The sequence below is a fragment of the Protopterus annectens genome, chromosome 13.part0 (assembly GCF_019279795.1).
Source record: "Protopterus annectens isolate FY-2018-M chromosome 13.part0, PAN1.0, whole genome shotgun sequence".
NCBI classification, from domain to species: Eukaryota; Metazoa; Chordata; order Ceratodontiformes; family Protopteridae; genus Protopterus; species Protopterus annectens.
Window position 1 is genome coordinate 1,239,045,265 of NC_056747.1, and position 26,739 is coordinate 1,239,072,003.

A 26,739-nucleotide genomic window follows, 5' to 3' on the forward strand; every position below is an offset into this window, starting at 1 on the left:
AAGAATTTTTGCAGAGAACTTGTTTTCTGCCTGAATTAGACAATCTTCCAGGTATGGATATATTTGAATATTTCTTTGCCTGCAAAATGCAATTACTGGAGCCAGGCACTTTGTGAAGACCCAGGGTGCAGTAGATAAGCCAAAGGGCAGTGCAGAGAACTGGTAATGCAAGTAGCCTGCTTTGAAGTGGTGGTATCTTCTGCAAAATTCCCTGATTAGTATATGCAGGTAAGCCTCTTAAGTCTAGAGTTACCAACCAGGCATCTTTGCCTAGCATAGGTAGTAACTGTTGAACAGTCAGCATCTTGAATTTTGGAATGTCCAGAAATGTGTTTAGAGTGGATAATTCCAGAATTGGACGTCATGATTTGTCTTTTGTGGGTACCAGGAAAAGTCTTGAATAGAAACCTTGCCCCTTTTCCTCTTCTGGTACTGGTTGAATAGCCCCCATATTCATGAGGGACAGAATTGTTTCTGGGCCTCTGCTCACTGATTTGGAGGCAGATTTGGCCATCCGTTTGGTATTGGCAACATGTGGAAATTAAATCTGTATCCCTAAAATACTATATTTAAAACCAATTTGTCTTGGGTAATAAGTTGCCAATTTCGTGCATGAAGTGCCAGTTTTCCCCCCAAAGGGGCGGCTAAAAGGTAAGTGCTTGGTGATTGTAGAGGGAAGTCATTGAGACTGTTTACCATAGGGAGATGCCTTGTTGTTTCCAGATTTGGAGGCGAGGCACCCCATTGTTTTGTTATAAAAGTTCCTTGTGACTGAAACCTGGAGCCTTTGGAATGTCTGGATTTGACTTGAGCAGCTCTCGAAGGGTCTGGAAAGGACCAGTTCTTAGTAGGCCAGTGCCTACTAAAGCTTGGAGGTTGCACTTGTAAGAAATCTTTCACAGTTTGCATAGATTTAGCTTTATCTCCCATCTTTTTTAACACTTCTTCAGCCTTATTACCAAAGAGACAGTCCTGTTGTAAAGGAGCATCCAACAATTTTGCTTTAACATGGTCAGGCAGAGTTTGCACTCTGAGCCAAGCATGCCTTCTTAGCACAGATCCAGTTACAGCAGCCCTGCAAGAGGCCTCCAAGGAATCAAAACCACATTGCAAAGTATGTTTTCCAACGCACACCACAAACCCAGTTTCACATAGAACAATCACAACTGCAAAACAAACACATAAACACACAAAGACATACTCGGAGGCACTGATCAAAAATCTACCAAAACTACAGAGGCCTCCAAAGCAGACACCCAAGCAACTGCCACCTCAAGACATAAGACATGCAACACATAGTTCTCAAAGTCAGTGTGCTAAACAGTCACAGCCCTTAAGGCCAAACACAATGCCAGACACACTTGTTATAGGTGACTCCATAGTCAGACACACTGACGTCCCACTCACCAGACTGAACAAGGAAAAGATCACAGTTAGCTGCCTGTCAGGCGCTAGAATCCGCCACATAACACAAGCACTCAGGTCACTCCACAGCAAGTACAAGTATGACTCAGTCATTGTCCATGCCGGTGTGAATGACCTGAGACGTACCTCCCTGGACTACATGAAAAGAGACATAGAGGAGCTCTCAGATTATGTAGCCCAGGCCGGTATGACCCTGACCCTGAGCAGTATCCTACCCTCACCAAGAATGATGCCACAATACAGAGACAAAATGATCAGCTTTAATAATTGGCTTAATTACTGGTGTCATTCTAAGGGGATCCAATGTCTGTCTGCCTGGGATGACATGCTTGACAAGCCACGCTGCTTCGCAAGGGACGGCTTGCACCTGTCACCCTGGGCTTCCGGATATTGGCAAAGGCTCTTGCCACCCCATAGTGCCTTTTTAGGCAAGGCTCAAATGATAAACCTACCACCCTAGAAAACAAAAATGGAGAAAAACTAAGGGTAATACTGCTCAATGCCAGAAGTCTAAACCTCAAGATGCACTCAAGCCCTCCTCAGTATGGAGAACATCGATGTTTGTGCTGTGACTGAAACCTGGTTCAAGGCTCCTGAGAGCACCCCAGCACTATCAGGTTATACCTCATATCATGCTCCGCCCCAAAATCCGGACTGAACTACAAAAGGAGGGGGAGTATCCATATTCATAAAGGATACCCACACCTCCAGGTTAGTGGCAACGCACGAAGCATCGGAGACCATCCAGGTGCAATTAACCATAGGTAAAACTGCCCTACAGTTTGTAACATGCTACAGACCACCTTCTCAAACTCAGGAAACCCACACAGCCTTCCTGAAGACACTGGAGAGAATAAATGTCTCTCCAAACACCATCATATTGGGTGACTTCAACTACCCAAACATAGACTGGGAACATTACTCAAGCCCCAACACCCTAGCCCAAAGGTTCCTTGAGTTCATAAACTCAAATGCTATGGAACAACTAGTCACCATTCCCACAAGAGGAGAAAATATACTAGACCTGATCATCACAAACATGGGGACAAAATGCTCCACACCGAAGTATATCCCTCATTGGTGAGATCAGACCATAAATTAATCTCACTGGAGATCCACATCCCGCCCCACCCCAGCAAAAGACCACAGTGAAGAACTTCTCAAAAGCAAACTTCACACTTCTTAAGACTGGAGTGGTATCCTTCAAGGCCCCTGAGCCAGTGGAAACCACAACCCACGCTGCTGAAACCCTTACAAATGCCTTCTATGAGCACCTCCAGGAATGTAAGGATCAAGCAATCCCTAATAAAATCAAGACCTTTTCCACCAAAGGCAGGCGCCCGGTCTGGTGGACTCCAGCCATAAACAAACTCTACAACAAGAGGAGAAAGCTACTACATGACAGAGCAAAATCCCTAAATGGGAAGGCATCTCTGATCAATACTAGCAAAAAACTACGATCACTCATAAAATCATCCAAGGCCAACTTTGAGAGAAAAATCGCTAATGACACAAAAGACAATCATAAAGCCTTCTTTAGCTATGTTAGAAACCTGGGTGGAAACTCCCAGATATGCTCAGAATTAGTCCAAAATGATAAAAATCACTGAACCCACAGACATTGCCAACATACTGGCAGACAGGTTCAGTGCAAATTTCTCCCTCCCTCCCCAAAAGGAGAAATATCTATCCCACCAGAGTCTAGCCTCCCAAACATCTCAGATGCCCAGGTGAGAGCTGCTCTCTAAAGCAAAAACACAGCATCAATGGGACCGGACGGTGTCCCCGGCTGTGTGCTACCGAACTCAATGAGGAACTAAACCCACACATAAGGCTGCTGTTTAATCTTAGCCTTACTACAGGATACGCACTCCAAAGAATGGCGTGACGGCAACTGTGGTCCCACTCCACAAAGGCGGTGCTTCTACGGACCCTGAAATTACCGCCCATAAGCTCGACGAGCCTTGTCTGCAAAGCTATGGAGAGGATCATAATGGAACTCATAAATAAAGACATTGGGGACCTACAGACACTGGATCCTACCCAATTTGGCTTTGTCAAGGGCAGATCCTGCCTCTTGAACTTGGTCGACTTTTTCCAAACAGTCACTAAGGCCATTGATGAGGGTAAGGCAGTTCACACAGCCTACCTTGACCTAGCAAAAGCATTCGACACAATACCCCACTCGGGCATCATAGAAAAGCTCACCAGCTTAGATGTAAACCCATATGTCACAAGATGGGTTGCAAACTGGCTCAAGGACAGAACACACAGGGTTAGAGTTGCTGGTGCCATGTCAGACTCTAAGCCGGTCACGAGCGGTGTCCCACAGGGCTCAGTCCTGGGCCCCTCTTGTTCGGCATTTATTTTTCTGAAGTGCAGGCAAACATAGGGGATTGTGGCTGACAAAATTTGCAGATGACTGCAAACTGGGCACCATAATTGACACTCCATCAGACACAGACATCCTCCAGAAAGGTCTCATAGAAATGGATAACTGGTGCCAGAGCCATGGCCTTAAGCTAAATGCCAAAAATGTATAGTCATACCCTTTGGGAAAAACAAGGTAACCCTAATTACCACATAGGTGGTAATCCATTAAACACGGAAAAAGTTATCAGGGACCTGGGGACCCAAGTTGACAGTAACCTCTCTTTGACACTCACATTGCCAAAGTGGTTAGGAAGACCTTCTACATTGCCCACCTGATCATGAAGGGATTCACATCCAGATCAGGAGAGGTCATTGTACCCTGTACTCTTCACTTATCAGACCAATGATTGAGTACAACGCCCCATTCGAATGTACCTTACCCGACACCTGCAGCAGTTGGAAAGACCCCAAAAGTTCCTCACCAAAAGGATAAAGGGGCTCAAACATATGTCATACGATGCCCGACTGAAGAAACTCCAGCTCTATTCAGTCGCATACCACCTGCTCAGAGGTGATCTGTGCCTGACATACAAGGCCATGTCCAACCCGGAATTAATGGACATGCTCCACCTCAAAAAATCCAAATCCACCAGAGCCACGAGAGCAAGAGACTTAAACCTCAACACGGATATAAATAGGACATGCTGGAGGGACAGATTCATCACCCAGAGACTCCCTACACTATGGAACAGAATCCCAGTCCATGTGAGGCAGAGCCCCTCACTGACTCTGTTCAAGAGAAATCTTGACGAGTGGATGGGAGATCGTAGGTTTACCCCGGGAATCATCTCTGTATCACTGCTGGACAGAGGCACAGCAAACTAATGGGTATAGTATTCTCATCCTAAGGGGTGGTGAAAGCCACACACACTCTGGCTAGGCTTATAAATGCCCTAGGGCAGATAGCCTAGTATGAACCTATGAACCTATGAACTTGTTCAGCTGATTGTAATAAATCCTGCAAATCTTTATTTTCCACACAGTCAGAGATTAACATCATTTTCTGTTTAAGTAGTCCCATGATATCCTGTTGATATTTAAGCATATGAAATTGACAGTTTAAAGCCCTGATTGCCAAGGTTGCAGACGTGTAAACAGTCTTACCCCATCTATCCAGTGCCCTGGAATCTCTATCAGAAGGGGTATGATTTTTAGTAGTAGAGGCCTTAATGCCCTTGGCACCCTAAGAAATGGTTTCAGGATCAGCAGTAGGGTTTTTGAAAAGTAATTTGTGGGAGTCAGGAACTCTGTAGTATCTGTCTGGCTTACTAGGAGCCAGAGGCAGAGAATCAGGAGTCATACTAGATTCTGAAAAAACATCATCAACAATGTCTAGAACAGGAAGTATAGCCAAAGGCCTATGCTGAGCAGGAAGAAGAAAATCCCTAAGTCTCTCTTTAGATTCAGAGAAATCCTGACTTTCCCAGTGGAAATGTTCCCTTAAGGTATGTAAAGTTTCTCCAAAAGAGAAATCCTCAGGGGGAGAGGCAGAAGGGATGGAATCTTCTGCATCAGAGTCCTCATAAGTAGGTATAGTTAAATCCTGTTCAGTAGAAGAATCAGAAGAAATAGAATCCTGATCTGAAGATTCATAGTCAATGTCTTGCCCAGGCCTCTTAGCAGGAGGGGGTTGGCTAGCCCTGATCAGAGTAATTAAATCTTCAGCCATTTTGATAATTTGTTTTTTAGGCATAGGGGCTTGCACACGTGGCCCAAGCATCAGTTTTTAAACATAGTAGATTTTGGCCTTAGTTTTGAAGATGGCGTCGGTTTAATATACAAATCTTTAGGCCTGAAAACACCCTCAGAAGCCGGTGCCTGCACAGCGGCTCTGGACCCATCTAAGGTAGAGACATCCGCAGGTTCAATACTTAAAACATCTTGCGGCATACCTGACTCTGAATGGGTCTCAGTAGAGGCCTGCAAATCAAAAGTAGGGTATCAGGGGCTGCGAAAGTGCCTCACTGAGTACCGGCGAACTAGTGACTGGCTTGGGAGAAGCTTCGTCATCAGTTTTGGACCTCGATGGTCTGTCTCTTTTTCTTTGCGTTTTTTAGGTATTCTGGTAGTCTGATTGCTAACCGACATCATTTCTGGATAGTTAAATCATGAAACAAAATATTTAGAAGCAAAAATGGACCGACGTTTAATAGTGCGTTGATTAAATCTAGCACAAAACCAACAACAAGGTACGTTATGATCAGGGCCTAGGCAAGGAATACAGTACAAATGAAAATCCTTATGAGGTATTTGCTTCCCACAAGTAAAGCAATTATTAACTTTTACTGACATCTGTAAGGAGCAAAAAAAAGTTTTCCCAACGGGGTACTTAGCTTTTAGTTGAAGACTTCGGTTCTGAAAGTCAAAAACGAAAATTTCAGGGGTCGGCCGACTGGCACTTGTGAACTGCTTCTGCTTCGGGCACCGTGCGGCAAGAAAGACTGATGTAATGGCGTCGGCTGCATGTTTTATACCTCTGACGACCTGACATCATGGAAGAAGGGACAGCAACCGACGCAGGACCCAAGACTTTGTTAATCAGGCTGACTGAGGGCAACCTGCCAGCAGATTACCCAAATGTAATGACTGCAACAGTGAAACATGAAGAACATCTGGCCTCTTGCTAGATCTGGACTCACCTGATCTAACATTTGTCCTGTCCATGAGCCATTTGGCTGTCCATCAGCTGATATAGGGATTTATACTTAGTTTTGTGAGTTTATCTCTAATACATGAGTGGAGAACGGTGTCAAATGCCTTAACCAGATCAAGGTAGGCAGTATGCACTGTTACCTCATCCATAGCCCTAGTAACTACCTCAATGAAGTCCACCAGACTGAGCAGGCATGACCTGCCCTTGACAAACCTGAACTGGGTTGGGTCCAGTGTTTGAAGGTTTTCTATGTCATTATTTATTAAGTTCATGACTATTTTTTCCATTGCCTTACATATAAAAGACTAGTCAAACTTGTGGGTCTGTACTTTCTTGGATCTGTTGATGGTCCTGCTTGATGCAGAGGGATGAAGGTTGCTGTCCTCCACTCCACAGGCATAAAGCCAGTCTGGAGGCTCTAGTTACACAGAAATCCTACTGGGATGGATATGTTCTGTTTCAAGCTATTTAGGAGGCACCCTGAAATATTGTCAGGACCCACTGAAGCCCTGTTTTCATCTCCAAATGGAGCAGTACTGGCCTGTTCTTTGGTGATAACTGGTAGGGGAATGGTGGAGAGTATTTCTTGGGAGGTAATCAGAGGCACTGGAGAGGACAAATTTTAGCTGAAATTATCAGCCAGGAAAACTGCTACATCTTAAGGCTGAGTACAGTTGATGCCATCTACAAATAATTCCACACATTGTTTGGTATCATCCTTAAGTCTGCAGACATAATAGAAACATGCCTTATGGTTATCCTTAGTTTGGGGAGCTATTTTTGCCTCAAAACTTGCTCTTGAAGACTTGACTAGTCAAAGTTTGTTATGCACATTCTCTCTTAGTTCTAGACAGAATTTTCTTCCTTCTGTTGTACAACCTATTTATACCAGAGGTCCACCAGGCTGGCTTGTTTTTGTTGTTTGACCTAGGATTATTTCAGTCTGGTACTTGCATTTCTATGTAGATGCTTACATGTTCATACAGGGCTTTTGTGTACACCTCCATATAGGCTTCAATGTTTTCTGGGTTTGGGGAGGCTTGGAAACTAGTAATGATGTCACTTAATAGGACGTAGTTTGCCTTAAAAAGTTTTTAAGGTTTTGAGGTTAGGTTGGTGTTCCAGTTTTATACTTATTTCAGGGGAGACTGCTTTGTGATGTTATCTAACCAGCAAGGACATCACACTTGATGTGCGCAATGCTCTCTCATATTTTTGAGTACAAGCTCAAAGATATTTGTACACCTAGTGGGAGTGCAGACTACTTGTCCCAGGACATGTGCAAAATCTAGAAATCCTTGAGCCTGTGTGATAGTGATCATGTATGCCTTCCAGATAATGGAGGGGTAGTTGAAATCTCCCATGAGAATGCTATTGGGCTGACTGGTAAGTGACTCCGTTAAATTTAGGTATGATGTATGGATTTCCTGGTTCATGATGGGTGACCTGTAGCTAGCAAGGATATGGTTATAGATTTTCCACATGGAGTAGCTCAGGCATGTCATATTGTTTTCCAGTCTTGAGGTGTGCTTATACTTTATGTACTTGGATACACCTCCACCTTTTGCCCTTTCATGTGCAGGGGGGATCAGAATGTGTCAAAGTCAGTATAGACATGCACTGCAGGGATGCTTTCCATGGCTTTGAACCAAGCTTCAGTAAATGCACAGACATTAGCATTCTCCAGGGTGAGGAATGCTCCCAGGTCATTTATTTGCTTGTGGAGAGCCTAGCATTCAGTAACAATACCTTTAGCTTATCCGGAGTAGATTTTGCTATGTTGAAAGGTTTGTCAGTCTGCCAGTGCCTAGAAAATGATGGTACTGTTTTGACCAATATTCAAAAGCTTATTGGTGACAGGTGAACCAGCTGTGTCAAAGCATTGTTGCCTGTCAGTCATGTCCTCCCTTGCTGACAAACACTGGACCCCTTTGATATGGCACAAGTACCCGAGCCAATTATTAAAGTCAATCACTTTCTGTTGGTTTTGGGGCATCATCCATGGAGATGGTAGAATACTGATCAATGGTAGGCTCATACTTGCCTGTGTCACATATTCTGAGAGCTGAATCATGTTTCTCTTCACATACTCAGTGAAGGTACATCTCAGGTCATTTATGTCCACGTGGACTATGACTGAGTCATACTGGTACTTGAGGTTTAGTGACCTAAGCGCTTGCATGATGTGATGAATCTTAGTCCCTGACAGGCAACTAACTGTAACTCCTTATTCAGCCTGGGGAAAGGGACTTCAGTGTGTCTCACAACGGATTCTACTATGACCCAAATATTAGATTGTGTGGTGTTATGCCTCACTGGTTTGACAGTTGAGACTCAATGACATGTGCTTTTGTGTGTTGTGGTGGGAGATGTCTTATTTATGTGCATGCAGTGCTCACCAGCACTGCGTTTGAGAGTCCTTTGAGGTTTGGGTATGTTGCATGTGAGCATCTCCTCATAAGTGGGTCTATGTATCTGGTCCTTTTTAAGTGCCGTGAAGTGTGTGTGTGTGTGTGTGTGTGTGTGTGTGTGTGTGTGTGTGTGTGTGTGTGTGCGCCACTGACAACCTGTTTGGTGTTTCTTTGTGTCGATATATATTTAAATAAATAAATAGACAGATATACACAGGCACACATACATATACACAGTTTTCATTCACTGTTTTGTGTGTGTGCGGCCACGTGTCTATTCTATGGCCCTCACACATGCTGTTTTGAGGCACTGCCATGCTTCTTCATCTCAACCTATGTCCTCCTTTTTTGGGGGTACTAGAGGCCTGAGTAATTCCTTGAACTATTGTACTTTCTGTCCAGTCAACTCTCCGGTCTTCATCCTGGCGTCTGTTGACCTTAGAGCCTTCCCTGATCATTGCTTGCAGCTGATTGTGGCAACCAGTTTATGCTGTGGGCAAATTGTTTCTTTGCAATCTCTGATTCTACCCCAGTGCCCTTTCGTTACTAGGAGGAAGTCTACTCTTGCATGTGATCTTGTGACTCTCTCTCTTTCTTAATCATGTGTTGGCAACTATCACGCCATTTGCCAGACAATCCTAGAATGGACTCTCCTCCTTTATTCCTATTGCCCCACCCATGTGGACCAAGGCAGTACTCACATCTGTCCTGATATGTGTATTCAAGTCACCAATTATCAACACCAATTCATGTTGTCTTGCTTTTTCTAGTTGGTCCTGCAACTGCTGTTTGAATGCACTCTTTTCCTCACTATCACAGCCCTGCTGTGGGGCATAGGCTGAGATTATGAATACTGCTCTATCATTACACTGGAGTATGATTGCCATGAGTCTGTCACTATTTCTGATGATATTCCTCACTGCCTTCTGAAGCCTTTCTCTTAGTACAATTCCCACACCATTTCTAGTCTGTCCTCCTCTTGAGTAGTAGACTCTGGATCCCAAGCCAAGTGGCTTTGCTGCATTGCCTTCCATCTTGTCTCTTGAAAACATAGGATGTCCAGCCTCCTCCATACCATCGTGTCATCCACTTCCAAGTTGTGTACTGTCAGTGAACGTACATTGAGTGCAACAATTCTTAGTTCATGTTTGGCAGGTTGACTGGTTTTACGTCCAGCTTTCACTTTATAGAGCTATCCCAGTTAACCCAGGCTGGGCAACTGGACACCGTCAGTCAGTAACTTATTTACCTGGGCTGTTGAACTTTATGGCTTGCACACACTGGTCAATATGGGCACATACACCCCTCTAGCATAGATGCCTGGCATAGGTTGGGACCCACTTATCACCTGTAAATACCCATGCTCATTTTGGCAACAATAGTCAACATGACTATACCAACTAGAGCCATATTTTACACCATCAAGTGGTTAGCTCTGCCATAATGGCACTGTGAGCAGTCTGTGATCCGTGGTATCCTATCGTGAGGATATTGAGCATCATTGTAGATGCTCAAAGCGGCTGGTCTGTACAACTATTCTCCTTCTAGGGCATCATGTAGTCTGTGCTGCTGCCCACAGCTCATTGGTAAGTTTCTTTTTTGGAGGTGGGAGGAACCCCACAGAAACACAGGGAGAACAATGCATCCTCCAAATAGGCATTCACCGGAGGTCAGAATTGAATCTTGAACCTTGCCAAAATTCATCCAGATTTTTTTTTATGCTAAGAGGTTGAAAGGTATGCTGATCCCTTCCTTATCTTTAAACTGCGTTGACCTTTACATGTCCAGACTACTGCATTCTACACCCTGTAACGCTAGATGCTTTAAACTATTGGCTGGCTGATCCCAGGTTTTGTCATTAAATAATGATTCTTTTGGATTTTCTCTACGGCAAAGAGAACTTCTGAAGAGTCAGACTTTTTTTTAGACTCCTAGCATTGAGCAGTAACACCGTTAAGATTTTCTTGGTTTTGATTTACTACTTCTGAAGTACTTTCAATTTAGTATTACCTAAAGAAGCACTATGCGGGGAGGACACATTTTTAGCTAATATTTGAAATTCTGGAAATTACAGGTGCAGACCATCCCTGGCAAAGCAGTATGGTGTATTAACCACCTCCTTCCATGCCGACAAATATTGCATGCCTTTAGAATGACAACAGAAGGTAAGCCATTTTTTAAAGTCAATCATCCTTTCTTCATATTGTGTAGATCATCCTTGGAGAAGGTAAAATGCTTCTCAAAGGCTAGGCTCATACAAACCTAGAAAGTCTTTGGGGTTTAGGTAGGGTACATTTAAGTGCCTCAGCATATGTGGGTCTATGTGTCTGCTTTGAATTGTGTGTGATGGGTGCAGTGTTTGTACTATTAACAACCTTATTAACATTATGAGTGATTTTACGTGACAGCTTTGCTTCCAGTGACATTGTGTAAATACATCTCTCACACACATTATCAGTTTTGTTTAAGAATTAACTGGTTGTCATTAAAAATGAGGCTGTTTCTACAATGCCTCAGGATGTCCATATCCACCAAGCTGGTCACAAAAGTAGTGGGAAAGTTCATATCCATGGCAACAGACCCTATTTACTGATTAGACAGTTGGAGATATATTTGTTTTGTTGAGTGTACTCAATTTTTAATTGTAAACAGTTTTTGGAAAGGACTGTAATAAACGTGATTTTTTGTTCTGTAACAAGCTGGAGCCTGACAAAAGGGAAATAGTGGCCCACTCCTGTAATGCGGTAAATAGCTGCATAGTTGTTAGCACAATCTGCATGTGTATGTTGTGTCATGTCTTTATTAATTTTTACCTCAGAATTATGGACAAAGAAAAAATAATTAGGGAAAAGGCACTCTTAGTGGGTGCTATTAACTCAAACTAATTTCCAGATTTAAGAGGGATGGAACAAAAGTTTGAGAACAAATTAGACGTTCTCCCCCAAATTTGAGAGAGCTGAGAGTTGTGTGTGTGCATGTGCATTGGACCCTTATGGTTTATGACTGAAAACTGATTACTTTTTGGTTTCAGTAAGTTGAATAAATACATATATGCATACATGCATAGTTACATACACACACACACACACACACACACACACACACACACACACACACACACACACACACACACACACACACAACAGAAATATTTAGTGGCAAGGCTTCAATAACAAGATGTTGGAGGGTTACTAGTGTTACTCAGTATCTTCACAGAAACTCAGCTATGAACCCCACCCCCTGCTAACTGTCTTTTTGTGTTGTAACTAGTGATGATGGCAGATAACAGCTAGAATGATGTGCTCATAGCTTGTGTTTGTATTGTACATGGACCATTTGCACACATTTAAAGATCACCACTTGTGAATGTTCTTTATCATTTAATCAGATAGCTTATTAAAGCTGAGGCCTATGCTGAGCAAATGTGGGTATGGACATGTTTTCTGAGTAAATGACGTAGACCTAAACTGGCTGAAAAAATGTATTATCAACACATTGAATGAAAACAGAGACAGACACACAAACACAATCACACACATGCAAAAAACATTGTCCAAGCACTACTGAAAGAAAACCAAGAAAACAGCACAAAGACATTGATCTAACACCTCTCAAGCAATTATTTACTGTTACAAAGCATTAGCACAGCTGGAAACTTTGTTACATAAAAATAGCACTGTAAGCAGGAAGGGGGAGGAGAACAGAGGTCAAGCAGCAACGGTTACTCTCTGTGTTTAAAAAAGAATGCACTGATGTGTAAAGAAATGTCAAAACACCCCAGAAACAATGTTTCTGACAAAACTGCAGTGCAGCAACATGCTAAAATACACTTTAGTCAGTAAGAGTCTAGCTAAGTGACGGTAATGCATGTGGGGCCCTCAGGAGCACAATCAGGGGCCAGGAAACCTGGGAAAGTTTCCATTCCCTGGCCAAGTCTTGCCAGTCATTAATGTGAAACTCAAATCCCATATCTGATGTTATTTTGTTACTGAGGGGAAAGCATTAATCTTCTTCTTTCATTTTTTTCCCGGTTAGGGGCCACCACAGCGGATCACCTGTCCGCTCATGATTGGCAGTGGAGTTTTACAGTGTTGAGTTGTCAGCCCGGCGCCCAACCTTCTACAGAAGGCACACACGCGTGCACACACACACCTAGGGCCAATTTAGAGTGTCCAATCCACTTACAGCATGTCTTTGGGATGTGGGAGGAAACCAGAGCACCCGGAGGAAACCCACACGACCACAGGGAGGACATGCAGACTCCACACAGAAGGCACCCCAGCAGAGAATCGAACCGGAGAACCTCTTGCTGTGAGGCAGCAACGCTAACAGCTGCACCACTGTGGCTGTTAACAGAAGCAGGAATTTAAAAGCTGTGTTACTAAAATTAAAGCCCAGTACAGATCACATTTAAGAGGGCTGTAGTTCAGGTGGAATACAAGTGAACTTTGTTACTGGGTTCAGATTATACTTTCTTTTCTTTCTCAGAAATAGTTTGTGTTTAATGCTCTTGCGCATTCAAATAAACATCAATATTCTTTGCTTTTGTTAACGTTTGCAGTTCAGTAACTAGATCTGATTTCTTTGACAGCAGAGCACAGTGACGTGTATTTCAGTTGCTAACTTACTGCAGTGAATGTGTTCTCAGTTACCTGTTACAGAAAATTATAAGCCAGTTCTAAATAGATTTGCATTCTTCTTCTTCTTTTGGCTTTTAGGAGTCACCACAGCGGAACTATAAACAATTTAGTGTTATATACTTTTGTGCTTTGGCTGAGCAAGGGTAACATGCTTTGCCATTTATTATTCTGTTGCCCTCTATGAAATAATGTTAGTGCCGATGTTTGTTGTACACCATGATCTGGATGATAACACATGCCATGATCTGGATGATAACACATGCCTGCTTGATGAGTCTTCCCTGAAGAGCTTCACATTTATTTTACACTTGCTAACAGCAAAAGCACTGCTTAGCGAGTATAAAATAATGTCTCAGTCTCACTGTTTACTCTCTCATACACAGTCTTCTGCATACACACAATCTACTTTCATGCATACACCATTCATTCCCTCATGCACTGTTCATGGTCTCTTATACACATACATTCTTCTTCCATGCACGCATTCACTCACACACACACATAAACATAAACGTGCATGTGCACACACACACACACACACACACACACACACACACACACACACACACACACACACACACACACACACACACACACACACACTTTTTATCTGAACAGGTCCGTGGCCTGGTGGTTGTATACCACTGCTGTACCAGAAACCTTTCAGCTGTCCAGACTTTGGTAATGTTCACATTTTTAATTCATAGTTTTGGTCTGATAAGATGAGTGAGATGCACAGAAATAGGTGTGCTACCCAACATACATTTTTCGAAGGTCAGAGATGATGCTAGGGAATAAAAAACTGGAAAAGGGTTCTTTAAATCCTTTTTGTTCCTGAACTTTCTGAAAATAAATTGTCATTTATATACAATTCTGCTGGTATCCATGCCTCCTACAGCACCCATACCTATACAGCATTTCTAGTGTGACAGGAACCCAGATTTAAAATAAAAGTACCCTTATTACCCCACCTGCTTGTGTGTTCTCTCAGTCTACTAGAGCTGCTAAGAAATAAAATAAGCAACTCGCATCTTAAGAACGTGGATGAAGTTTGAAGGAAATTTCCAGCATATATAATTCAGAGCGCCCACTACGGGTAACCTCCTTGACACACTTCAAAACAGGAAAAGCACTAGTTGTCATAAAAAGTCTTCTTATACAATGCTATGGTTCATTCATTTTCTTTGTCAGACTTTGTTAACTAGGCTAACCAGGACTCCAGAGATCATTTTACAGACTGATCGCCACAAACACTGGCAAGTATTACTTGTGATGCCAAATTTAGTGTGACTCATGTCATTTCATTAGTCACTTTCAACGAAACCACAATCACAGAACAAACACTGAAAGCTACATCTTCAAAATCACAAATGCCCTGAGATTCCTTGATTTCGTCAATGCAACTGCCTTGGACCAGCTTTTCGACACACCCACAAGAGGTGATAATATCTTGCACTTGGTATTAAGCAACATAAGTAACCACTGCAGCATCCCTACAGTATCATACTCCCTGATAAGATCCAACCACAAAGTGGGTCACTTTTGAAGTCACCATCTCTTCTGACCCCTCCTCCCATTCTACAGTCAAAGATAAGAACTTCTCCAAAGCTGATTACAACCTCCTGAGGGAAGGTATAAACAGCTTCACAGTCCCCTACCCTCTACAAGAACTGGAACAAATGTCCAAACCTACAGCAAAGTACTATATGAGCATTTACACAGCTGTATGGAATCAGGAATAACCGACAGGATAAAATCCTCCTCCTCAAGGAAGAGTAAACCTGTCTGGTGGACATCTACAATAAACTCTATAATAAAAGGAAAAACACTGCCGTCCAGGACCAAGGAGGAGCAGGTGCTTAATTGGAAGCAATCTCTCCTTAGCCTGAACAAGCAAATAAGAGCACTAGTGAAATCCTCCAAAGTAAACTTCGAGTCCAAGCTGGCCACATCTACTAAAAGACAATCATAAGGCCTTCTTCACATATGTCTGCAATCTCAAAGGAAATCTGCTCAGAAATGGTGGTCAAGGACACCACATACACAAATGCTGCAGACAGGTTCAGCAAAAATTTCACCCCTCTGTCCCTTTATCAGTAAATCAGGACATCCCCAGCACCTGCCCCCTCCCCTTATCTCTAGGCAGCAAGTCATCACTGCCCTCTCACAGGCAAAACATACAACTTCCATGAGACCCGATAACATCCCAGGCTGCATCCTGCATGAACTCAGGCAGGAACTTGTGGCACCATTAGGCACCCTATTCAACCAAAGCCTGAGCTTTATCCCATCCAAGTGGAGGACAGCCACCGTCATACCTTTGCACAAAGACGGTGCATCTGTCTATGCAGGAAATCATAGACCCATCAGCCTAACTAGCCTGATCTGCAAGGCCATGGAACAGATTATCATGGAACTCATCAACAAGGATATTCGCAGCCTCCAAACACTCAATCCCACACAATTTGGTTTTGTTAAGAGGAGGTTATGCCTGTTAAACTTCGTAGACTTCTTTGAGACAGTCACCAAAGCCATGGATGAGGGGAAGACGGTGCACACCACCTACCTTGACCTGGCCAAAACCTTTAACACTATTCCCCACTTGGGTATAATAGAGAAACTCTCAACTAGGCATCAATCCATATGTTAACAGAGGGGTAACAAATTGGATCACTGATAGAACCCACCTATCAAAATTGGGTAAGCCACCTCAACCAGTAGACCCATAACGAGTGGTGTACCCCAGGGATCGGTCTTGGGGCCTCAATTGTTTGGGATATACTTTCCTGATGTGCAGGCCAAAACCAGTGGGCTATGGCTGACCAACTGTGCAAATGACTAAGCTGGGCATGGCCATCAATTCCCCCCGTGATGTGGACTTCCTCCAGAAGGGTCTCACCCAAACAAATGACTGGTGCCAGAAACATGGCCTCAAAGTGAATACCAAAAAATGCATCATCTTCCCCTTTGGGGGGTGTGATGTCCCTGTGAATTATCACATTAATACCAAGGTCCTAAGTATGCAATCAGTCATGACGGACTTGGGCACCCAGGGTGATATCAAACTGATTTTTGACCACCATATTGCCTCCATTGTACGGAAAGCTTTCTATATGGCCCACCTTATTAAGGAGGGTATCTCATCCAGGGACAAGGAGGTCATAATATCCCTGTATTATTCCCTTATAAGACGCATTAGTGAGTAAAACACCCTTTCGGCATGTACCTCACAAAGCACATGCAGCAGCTGGAGAGACCACAGAGGTTCCTCACCAGGAGAATCCAGGGCCTCAAACATCTAGCGTACACAGATAGGCTAAAAGCCATGTCCCTATACCCAGTCTCATACAGACTCCTCAGAAATGACCTCTGCCTGGCATACAAAGCAATCTCAGATTCCGCATTGATGGTACTGCTACATATCCACAAACCAAGCTCTACTCAAGTAACCTATATGTGTGACCTCAACCTGGTCTGTGACATCAATAGGACTTATTGGCGGCACAGATTTGTGTCCCAGAGACTCCTTCTTCTGTGGAACAGACTCCCTTCTCCACGTAAGAGTACCTCATTAACTCTTTTTAAGTGCAACCTGAATAACTGGATGGGGAACAGAAAATACACCCCTGGGATTCTATCAGTGTCCCTGCTGGACAGAGGCACCTGGTGATGACTTGTCAGAACATGGGCTAATTCTTGGCTAGGCTTGTAAGAGCCTCACGGCCAATAGCCTAGTAACTTCCTATGATCCTTTAAAAACCCACAAAAAAACTGGCAGGACAGCAAGGTCCCCACAACCCACCTTAGTTAAATATACTAAGTTTGCTTTCACACAACCATTGGGGAAAAAGCAAATGCCTCATAAGTCAAAATGAAAAAAAATTCCAGTATCACAGATGCACTACTCTGTTGCAAGAAAAGCTATAAAGTAAACTTAGAAATGAAACACAAGTGAGCACGCACACACACACAGATATCTGAACAAAGGTAAACACAAACATTTACCTGAGAAAAGCTGGGGAACTGTACATGCTTTTTGCTAGCAGTATGGAATTAGTGTTTTCTTTGAGGTTTAAGCAAGGGGTCAGGTTCATATGCGACATTTTAAATACATACTGCTGCTCTTTTTTTGGGGGGGGCGGTAGAATGAAACAGACCACCTTGTTAGTCAAGTCAGTAAAGTTTTTCTTTGAACTGAGGCATAAGCAAGGGGGTAGCTCATATACCTAGTGCTGTTTCAGGGTGAGGTAGTGAAAGACTTTACAATAGCTGTACAAAACATTTTGTGATTATGTTACTGATGTGAATGGACACAATCCAGTATGGATCAAGTATCAGGCCTAGATATTTGAAAGAATATCGAAGGTTCTCTCTATTACCAGTTGTGCAATTCCTTTTATTTATTAAGGAGCATTTAAACTAGTGTAAGCAAGAGAAGTTAAGGTTTCAGGTTGTGCAATAAGTCCAATTGCAATATCTGAGTACTGCTGCACCAATCTGTGTGTGTTTTGTTACAGTGTGGTAGCACACAGTCTGTGCTCCACAATGCATTACTGGAAGGTGCCCTGTATCATCATTTCTTTCCCTAACCCTTCTGAAGTGCTATCTATTATCGAAGCTCAGCAGATCATCATCTTCTTCTTTCGGCTGTTCCCATTAGGGGTTGCCACAGCGGATCATCTGTTTCCATTTCTTCCTGTCCTCTGCATCTTGCTCTGTCACACCAACCACATGCATGTTCTCTCTCACCACATCCATAAACCTTATCTTAGGCCTTCCTCTTTTCCTGTTACCTGGTAGCTTCATCCTCAGCATCTTTTTCCCCAATATACTCAGCATCCCTCCTCAGCACATGTACAAACCAACGTAATCTTGCCTCTCTGGCTTTGTCTCCAAACCTTCCAACCTGGGCTGACCCTCTAATATACTTATTCCTAATCCTGTCCACCCTCATCACACCCAGTGCAAATCTTAACATCTTTAACTCTGCCACCTCCAGCTCAAACTCCTGCCTTTTTGTCAATGCCACTGTCTCCAACCCATATAACATAACTGGTCTCACTATCCTCTTGTAGACCTTCCCTTTTGATCTTACTGGTACTAGTCTGTCACAAATCACTCCTGACACTCTTCTCCACCCACTCCATCCTGCCTGCACTCTCTTCTTCACCTCTCTTCCACACTCACCGTTACTCTGAACTACTGATCCCAAGTATTAAAACCCATCCACCTTCTCCACCTCTACTCCTTGCATCCTCACCATTCCTCTATCCTCCCTCTCATTCACACACATATATTCTGTCTTAGTCCTGCTGACCTTCATTCCTCTTCTCTCTAGAGCATATCTCCATCTCTCCAGGGTCTCCTCCACCTGTTCCCTACTCTCACTACAGATCACAATGTCATCCGCAAACATCATAGTCCACAGGGACTCCTGTCTGACCTCATCTGTCAACCTGTCCATCACCACTACAAATAAGAAAGGGCTCAGAGCTGATCTTTGATGTAACCCCACCTCCACCTTAAACGCATCCGTCATTCCCACCATTGTCGCACTACCCTCGTACATATCCTGTACCACTCTTACATACTTCTCTGACACTCCCGACTTCCTCATATAACATACCACAACTCCTCTCTAGGCGCCCTGTCGTATGCTTTCACTAAGTCTACAAAAACACAATGCAACTCCTTCAGACCTTCTCTGTATTTCTCCATCAACACTCGCAGAGCAAACATCGCATCTGCAGTGCTCTTTCCCAGCATGAAACCATACTGCTGATCACTAATCATCACGTCCCTTCTTATCCTAGCTTCCACTACTCTTTCCCATAACTTCATGCTGTGACTGATCAGTTTAATCCCTCTGTAGTTACTACATCACCCTTATTCTTAAAAATCGGTACCAAAACACTTTTTCTCCATTCCTCAGGCATCCTCTCACTTTCTAAGATTTCATTAAACAATCTGGTTAAAAACTCCACTGCCATTTCACCTAAACACCTCCATGCTTCCACAGGTATGTCATCTGGACCAACAGCCTTTCCATTCTTCATCCTCTTCATAACTATCCTTACTTCCTCCTTGCTAATCCACTACACTTCATGATTCACTATCCACACATCATCCAACCTTCTCTCCCTCTCATTCTCTTCATTCATCAACTCCTCAAAGTACTCTTTCCATCTCCTCAACACACTCTCCTCACTGGTGCCACTGGGGATGCACAAGCCAGTGCATTTCTTTGCGCAGGTCCCAAGCCTGGATAAATGGGGAGGGTTGCGTCAGGAAGTGCATCCGGCGTAAAATTTCACCAAATAATTCATGCGGACACCAGAAGGTCAGCAGATGATACCTGCATATTTACCTTTACCACTTTGCAGCAATGCCTCTTCACTTGGAAATACGTGGCGCATCTGCAGACTTCTTCCATGTGACACACAGCGGTAATGTTTTAAGTCACACCTCGTTCGCTCTGGACAGCAGTGCTCCTTGTCTTCACAGCATACAGCCTGAAACACAATGGCAGATGTGAACACACAGTCGAAAAAACAATGTGCCAGTATTCTAAAGCAAACTAGAACCAAAGTCTCCCCCACTACCCAACGAAGTCTAGGTTTTCTCAACATCATGCAAAAACAGAGTGAAAACATTCATGCATTTAAAGGAGTGTATACAAACCAGTGTCTTGCAAAGTACTCCTGCGAAACAGAAACATACCCCTTAACCCTGACATCCTTTAACGTTTCAACAAGGAAAGTCGTAGCCCATTGATAGCTTTACATGATTCTAGCAATTCCAACCACTTAGTATCAGACCAAATCAGTGTTATCAGAAAAGGGTGGAGCATCACTTTCTTTTTTTGGGGGGGGGGGCTAAATCAAAGCTGTATACTGCTCAGAAGTGTGGCAAAAACTAAAACACCAGCATCAGTTCACACTGTTCCAAACATTATGTAGTCCAAGGCCACTGCCCCTCCCCTGCAAAGTATCACACATTCCCGATCCAACCAATGAAAGCCGACTAACCAGCCACCGACACAAACAGTGAAAGATACCATCTGGCATGCATCAGGGGAATGAACATTCCTTGCTAAGGACTGATTCAATATACACAACTACCTAATCAACAGTAGAAAATATCAAGAAATAGTGGTCAATACACATGGTACAAGGCCTAACAAAGACTACTCTAATTAACAGAAAAAAAGGAAGTTCAGAATAAATATTTCACACAGTACTGTGAAGTGGATGATGGTGTACACATTCTGGGTCAAAAATCTTGTAGATTTTTATCTAGAACACCCATCAACTAAAACTTTCTAACCTGCAACAATCCATCTGCTAACCAAATGCAGTTTGTTTCCACCTTCTTCTTAAGAACTAGTCCTGACAAATATAACAGTACATGTATGTTAGTTGGGAATAGCAAATCAAATGGAGCTTGTACAAAACCTACCAAACACAAATTACTCAACCACCCAGTGAGGAGGTACCAGTCATATGTTCATAGTACAAGATTATGGGACTTGTTACAAAATATTTCCTCCCTATACCAAGTAAAATTAGTACTGCTGATTCAAGATGTTTCAGCATACAAAGTTTACAGTGGGAGCAGTCTCATACAAAGGTTTATAACAGTCAAAAAACAAATTCAGAACCTCCTACAAATACACTGGAGCCTACTGCCCAATATACAGAATTTTGCATGTGCTAGACAAAGGCAGCAATTCACAGAAGTTATAAAAACAGGAGAGACTGTATGTACTAAAATGCAATCCAGATAGGCCTCTTTGCCTTGATGGCAAGTACAACCAATGGTAAAATAGGACAAGTTTATGAATGTAAGATTATCTGTTGCTAGAACTTATCAAATGATCTTTGTGAGGACATTCCTTCAAGGTTCCTTTGTTGGCAGGATATTTTTACTACCAATCAGAATATGGTACATTTTCTATAAAATCCAATGGCTGAGATATCAATGCACACATACAGGTGGGCACCATGAAATAACATGCCAGCTACATTAAGCAGTGATGCTCTACAAAATGCGTTTCTGCAAATCAAATGGTAATATACATTTAAAACAATGTTAAACAAGTACCAAAAATACATACTCGCTCAACTAGCACGAATTCCCATCAGTTACAATCACTGGAGATAGTACAGTTCTGCAAGTCTTACTTACCTGTAGCAATATTTTATTTTATTTTTTATTTTACATTTGTTAGACAATAGACGTTCAAATTCCTGACAACCTCAGGGCATTTTGGGTAGAGTCTCAAAGCTTACACTACCTGGAAAGTAGAAGGATAAGGATTCAGGAACCCTTTCAGAATGGCTTCAGCAATGCCTGCTCCGGACCTTGAAAAATAATCGCGTTTGTAGTGCTTTGTGAAGGTATGAACAGATCACCAGTTTGCTGCCTATAGAGTCATCCATCCCTTTCCAATATGCCATCACAGAGTAAAAGGCCACAGCTGAGTGAGCCTTAACTTTGCCTGGAAGAGATTTACTATGGTGGGATCAACAGAAAACAATAGCAGAGGACAACCATCGAGTAATAGTTTGCTTAGGGAAAGGATGAACTTTTTAGCCCCTGTACAGTAGACACAAATACTCAATTCCTAAAGGGATTTGTTCTGTCAAGGTAGTACCTGAGCTGTCTGTGCACATCTAAGATCGGTAAAACCTTTCTCCATTGTTTTTTTTTGGGGAGGGGGGATAAGGATACAACTCAGGGAGATTAATAGCTTAATTCAAGGTAAATTCAGAAACAACTTTAGGCATGAAATGATGGATTAGTACATAATACAACCATGCCCTTGTGAAAATTTAGATTGGGTTGACCCACCATGAAAGCTTGCAGCTCAAAAACTCACCTTGCAGATGTCAGAGCAATAAGTGTAACAGTCTTCCAAGCAGTGATCCATAAATCAGCCTGAAAGGCAGTGGCAAGGTCAAAATTTTCAAAGCTGAGATCCCAGGGTGGAAGAATTCACTGTTGTGGGGGTCTAGTGTGCAACACTCCTTTCATAAACTGTTTGACCACAAAAAAAAAAAAAAAAAAAAAAAAAAAAAAAAAGAGGGGGATCCACAGGCAAACAAGCTGAGATGCCTACAAGATGTACTTTGCAAAAATTGGACAAACCATCTCCAAATATCTGACACTCACATTTCAAAACCAGTGAGATCTAAACCATTTTGGGACCTCAGCCTGCCTCTGGGCCCATCTCATTTGCTCACTCAACTGAGTGCAGTGAGATCATATTCTGATTTCAGGCACTCCTACTGTGTACAAAGAGAGCATCTGGGAAATAGAAAAAAAAAAAATTAAGCTTATTTCCTGCCTTTCTTGTTAAGTGGTACAGACTATTTGTAGGCTTCTGAGCCCCCAAGCCCTTCTGTGTTTGAGGGAAGCCTTCTAGCTTGTTTATTTCTTATAACTAGCCAGTTTTCTAGTTTCAGCACTCAAATCTGTTTCTTTGATCTCAGCACTTGTTCAGAAAAAAAAAAAAAAAAAAAAAAAATTTCATCTGCTTTTACTGTACTTGTGTTTTACCTTACTTCTTTTACTTTTGCATCATCTTAAAATACCAGTTGTATTTATTACTGCTTGGTGTAACTCATTCTAAGCCTTTTTGGTTTAAACACTTGGGCTTCGGACCAGTTAGTTGTTTTGCACTGAGAGGGTTTGTGGTCTGCACTGTTGTGGCAGAACAGGTAGCTTACATCCTTCTAGGTTGAGAACTGCTGATTGAGGGCTCAGTGTCTGTTATTCTAAAAGTGTATTAATTCTGGTTTAAGCACTTGGGCTTTCAAGCCAGTTATTTTACATTAAGAGGGTTCGTGGTCTGCACTCTTGTGGGAGGAGAGGCTGGACTCTGCCCTTCTGAGCTGGGAATTTCTGGTTAAAGGCTTATAGTGCATGCATATCTGAACTGTTCCTTACTGAAGTTGGTGCGCCTTGTTTGCTGTGGCATAGGCTGGATTCGGGCCTGCTGGATCTAGCTTTGTTTGTGTAACTTGAGCACTAATCCAGACATTCTCTAAAGTATTCAATGGTATTTATTACTGCTTGGTTGTAACTTGATTAGGTAGCTTTCATCCTTCTAAGTTGGGAACTGCTGATTGAGAGCCCAGTGTCCAAGTGTATTAGTTCTGGTTTAGGCACTTGGGCTTCAGGCCAGTTATTTTACATTAAGAAGGTTCGTGGTCTGCACTCTTGTGGGAGAAGAGGCTGGACTCTGCCCTTCTGAGCTGGGAATTTTCTGGTTAAAGGTTTATAGTGCCTGAATATTTGAACTGTATCTTACTGAAATTGGTTCACCTTGTTTTGCTTCTAGCATAGACTAGATCCAGGCCTACTGAATCTAGCTTTGTTTATATACTTGTTGTTTGTTTGCTTGTTAATTCCCAGGAAGCTAATTCCACCTAATACGCAACTTCTCAGCGCTTCTGTGGATCACTAGTGATATCTGCATTGCTTACTGTACTTATTTCCTTGTTTCACTTGAAAGAAAGTTACTGTTTGTCGTTTTTGCATTTAGTTACTTGTGCAATTGGTCTTATGGTTCCCGTGCAGGTTGCCTCCTAAAGATCTAGATTTCCAGCCAAGACTCTTGCCCAGCATGGGAAGAAGCTGCTGTAGGGTCTATTTTGAATTTTGGAACAATGAGAATTGTTTAATCGGACAGGTCAGAATAGGCTCCATTTGTTTTCTTTTTTTGGTACCGGAAAATCTTGAGAAATTCATTGCCTTGTCCATACAACCCTCTTCCTCAGCCACATACTAATAATTGAGATATTTGTTAAGCTTTTGCCTTTGAGGAGGTAGGTTTGGCATTCCTCTCTACCTGGTAAGTAGGAAATGAACCTAACCTAGTCTATAGTCTGCAAAATCCATTTCCTCTTGAATCAGTGCCATGAAAATAAAGATACTTGCTCTTAAGGGTTTCTATTGTTCCCTGGAGGCTGCCAAGCAAGTCACTGAATTGAGTTCTTCAAGGGCGGGCTAACCGTGCCAAAGCGGGTGTTACCCTCCCACTGGCGCCCTTAAGGCAACCCTGGAGTTCTGCCTCATAGTCATATTCCTGCCTCCATGAGCCCTGAGGAGTCCAAAGGGGAAACCAATTGGAGGGCCAGTTCCTGCTAAACCTTGGAGGTTGAACCGTAAGAAATCAAGCACTGGTTCACAGATTTATTTCTTTCCACGTCATTACCTGCTGTGGGACGACCAAATAAATTACCTTGTCCTAGGTGCATCAAAAGCATGGATTTCATGGTCTGGTAAGCGCTGTATGCACCACCATGCCGTATAACTTGCCAGTCAGAATGACCCTAAAGGAAGCCAAGTGATCAAAAGCCACATTTTAGAATGGTTGGTAACCTGCTGTAGGGTTATCCACTTTTCTGACATGTTTCATCTAAAGATTCTTCAGAGGACAGCTTAGTAACTGGTCAGCAAACTCTTGATTTAAATATATAAATGCTGTTCAAGCTCTAGTGCCTAGGAGCAGAGGTGTAAACCTTTACCCCCTCTAAAGGACCTGGATTCCTTTCAGAGGGAGGTTTCAATGCAGAAGTCTACAGCTTTAGGGCCCTGGGAGATCTCAGTATCTGCAAAGATGTCTGTACGGGTAAGTTGGGCCCCTGGTTAGTCCGGGCAGCCGGGCCGGGGGTTTAAACCTAATCAGGAGCAGTGCAACATCATTAAAGCATCATCAAAAGAGATAGAACTGGAGGAATAGCTAAAGGCCTATGCTCGGATGTAGAAAGGCCTAAGCCTTTTCTAGAGTCTGGCAACTTGGCCCTGGCAAAATTGTTCCTCATAGCATGCAAGGTTTCCCCAAAGGAAAATCCCTAAAGGGGAAGCCGAAGGTATGGACTCTGAGCATCAGAGTCTTCCAAAGACATAAGAAGCCTGGAGGGTCTGTATGTTCTGAATCATCAGAGGAATCATCTGTGGCTACTGGCTCAGGGGCTCTGCTCTAGGCCTCTTACTGGAGGAGCAGGACCCTGTCTGGATGAGGCTGGGATCCGAAATTAAAAGATGAGATCCTCTGCCAAAGAAAGCATATGGGAGCTGGTGCTGGGCCTGGAGGGTGGCAGGCACAGGTTTTGCTGCTTTAGCCCTGGCAAAGGCCTTAATAGACATAGCTGGAGGAGGCCTAGCAGCTCCACGTGCAGGGGTAGAAATATCTAGGGGAATGGTGTCTGATAAATCCTGTGAAATCACAACAGAAGGCTGGATTTCAGAAGCCGTTTCTACCAGGATAGAAGAGGCCTCGGTAGAAGGCAAGTTATCGGCTGAAGAAAGAACCGCTTGCTCGGTTTCGGCCAAAACCGAGACACTCGTGGTTTGCTTAACTGCGGTTTCAGCCGAAACCGTGGACCGCGAGTGTCGGTCCTTTTCTTTGTGCTTTTTGGTTATTTGCGTAGTCGGAGGATCCGACGGCATAATGTAGGCAAAATCGGAGCCGAAAATCTGTTCAGCAAAGTCCGAGCAACGTCTAAGCGTCCGTCGGTTAAAAGAAGCACAGGCTAGACAAGCTGCTACGTCGTGGTCTGGGCCTAAACAATGAATGCAATAGGAGTGGAAATCTTTATGAGGTATTTGTTTCCCACAAGATAAACAGTTATTAACTTTCTCTGACATCGGCTGAGGCAAGAAAGAGTCCCCACGGGTACTTAGCTTTATAGAAGTCTTGGTAGTATTCGGTAGTAGTAATCTCTGGATCTGACCGACCGGCACTTGCGAACAGCTTCTGCTTCTGGCGCCACGCGGCAAGAAAGACTGAGGAAAATGGCGTCGGCTGATGCCTTTATACCCGAAGAACTGCCGCAATGACGTCGGGTGAAGTGCGACACCAGCCGAAGCCAGACCCAGACTTTGGAATCCGGCCGACCGAAGGGCTGCCTGATGACAGGACAACCCATTTGTAAGGACTGCAGATGCATCCTTGAAGGACATCCTACCAAACACAAATTACTCAACCACCCAGTGAGGAGGTACCAGTCATATGTTCATAGTACAAGATTATGGGACTTGTTACAAAATATTTCCTCCCTATACCAAGTAAAATTAGTACTGCTGATTCAAGATGTTTCAGCATACAAAGTTTACAGTGGGAGCAGTCTCATACAAAGGTTTATAACAGTCAAAAAACAAATTCAGA

The 26,739-nt window shown here is 43.2% G+C and overlaps 1 protein-coding gene across 4 annotated transcripts in view; it reads right to left on the reverse strand.

Moving 5' to 3' along the window:
- GRN (granulin precursor) overlaps positions 1–26,739 on the reverse strand; it is an 891,963-nt gene that overhangs the window by 617,915 nt on the left and 247,309 nt on the right. For all 4 annotated transcript variants that reach the window (XM_044055245.1, XM_044055246.1, XM_044055247.1 and 1 more), the window contains exon 7: positions 19,930–20,074. In XM_044055245.1, coding sequence (XP_043911180.1) covers positions 19,930–20,074 — 145 coding nt within the window. The remainder of the gene's footprint in view (positions 1–19,929; positions 20,075–26,739) is intronic.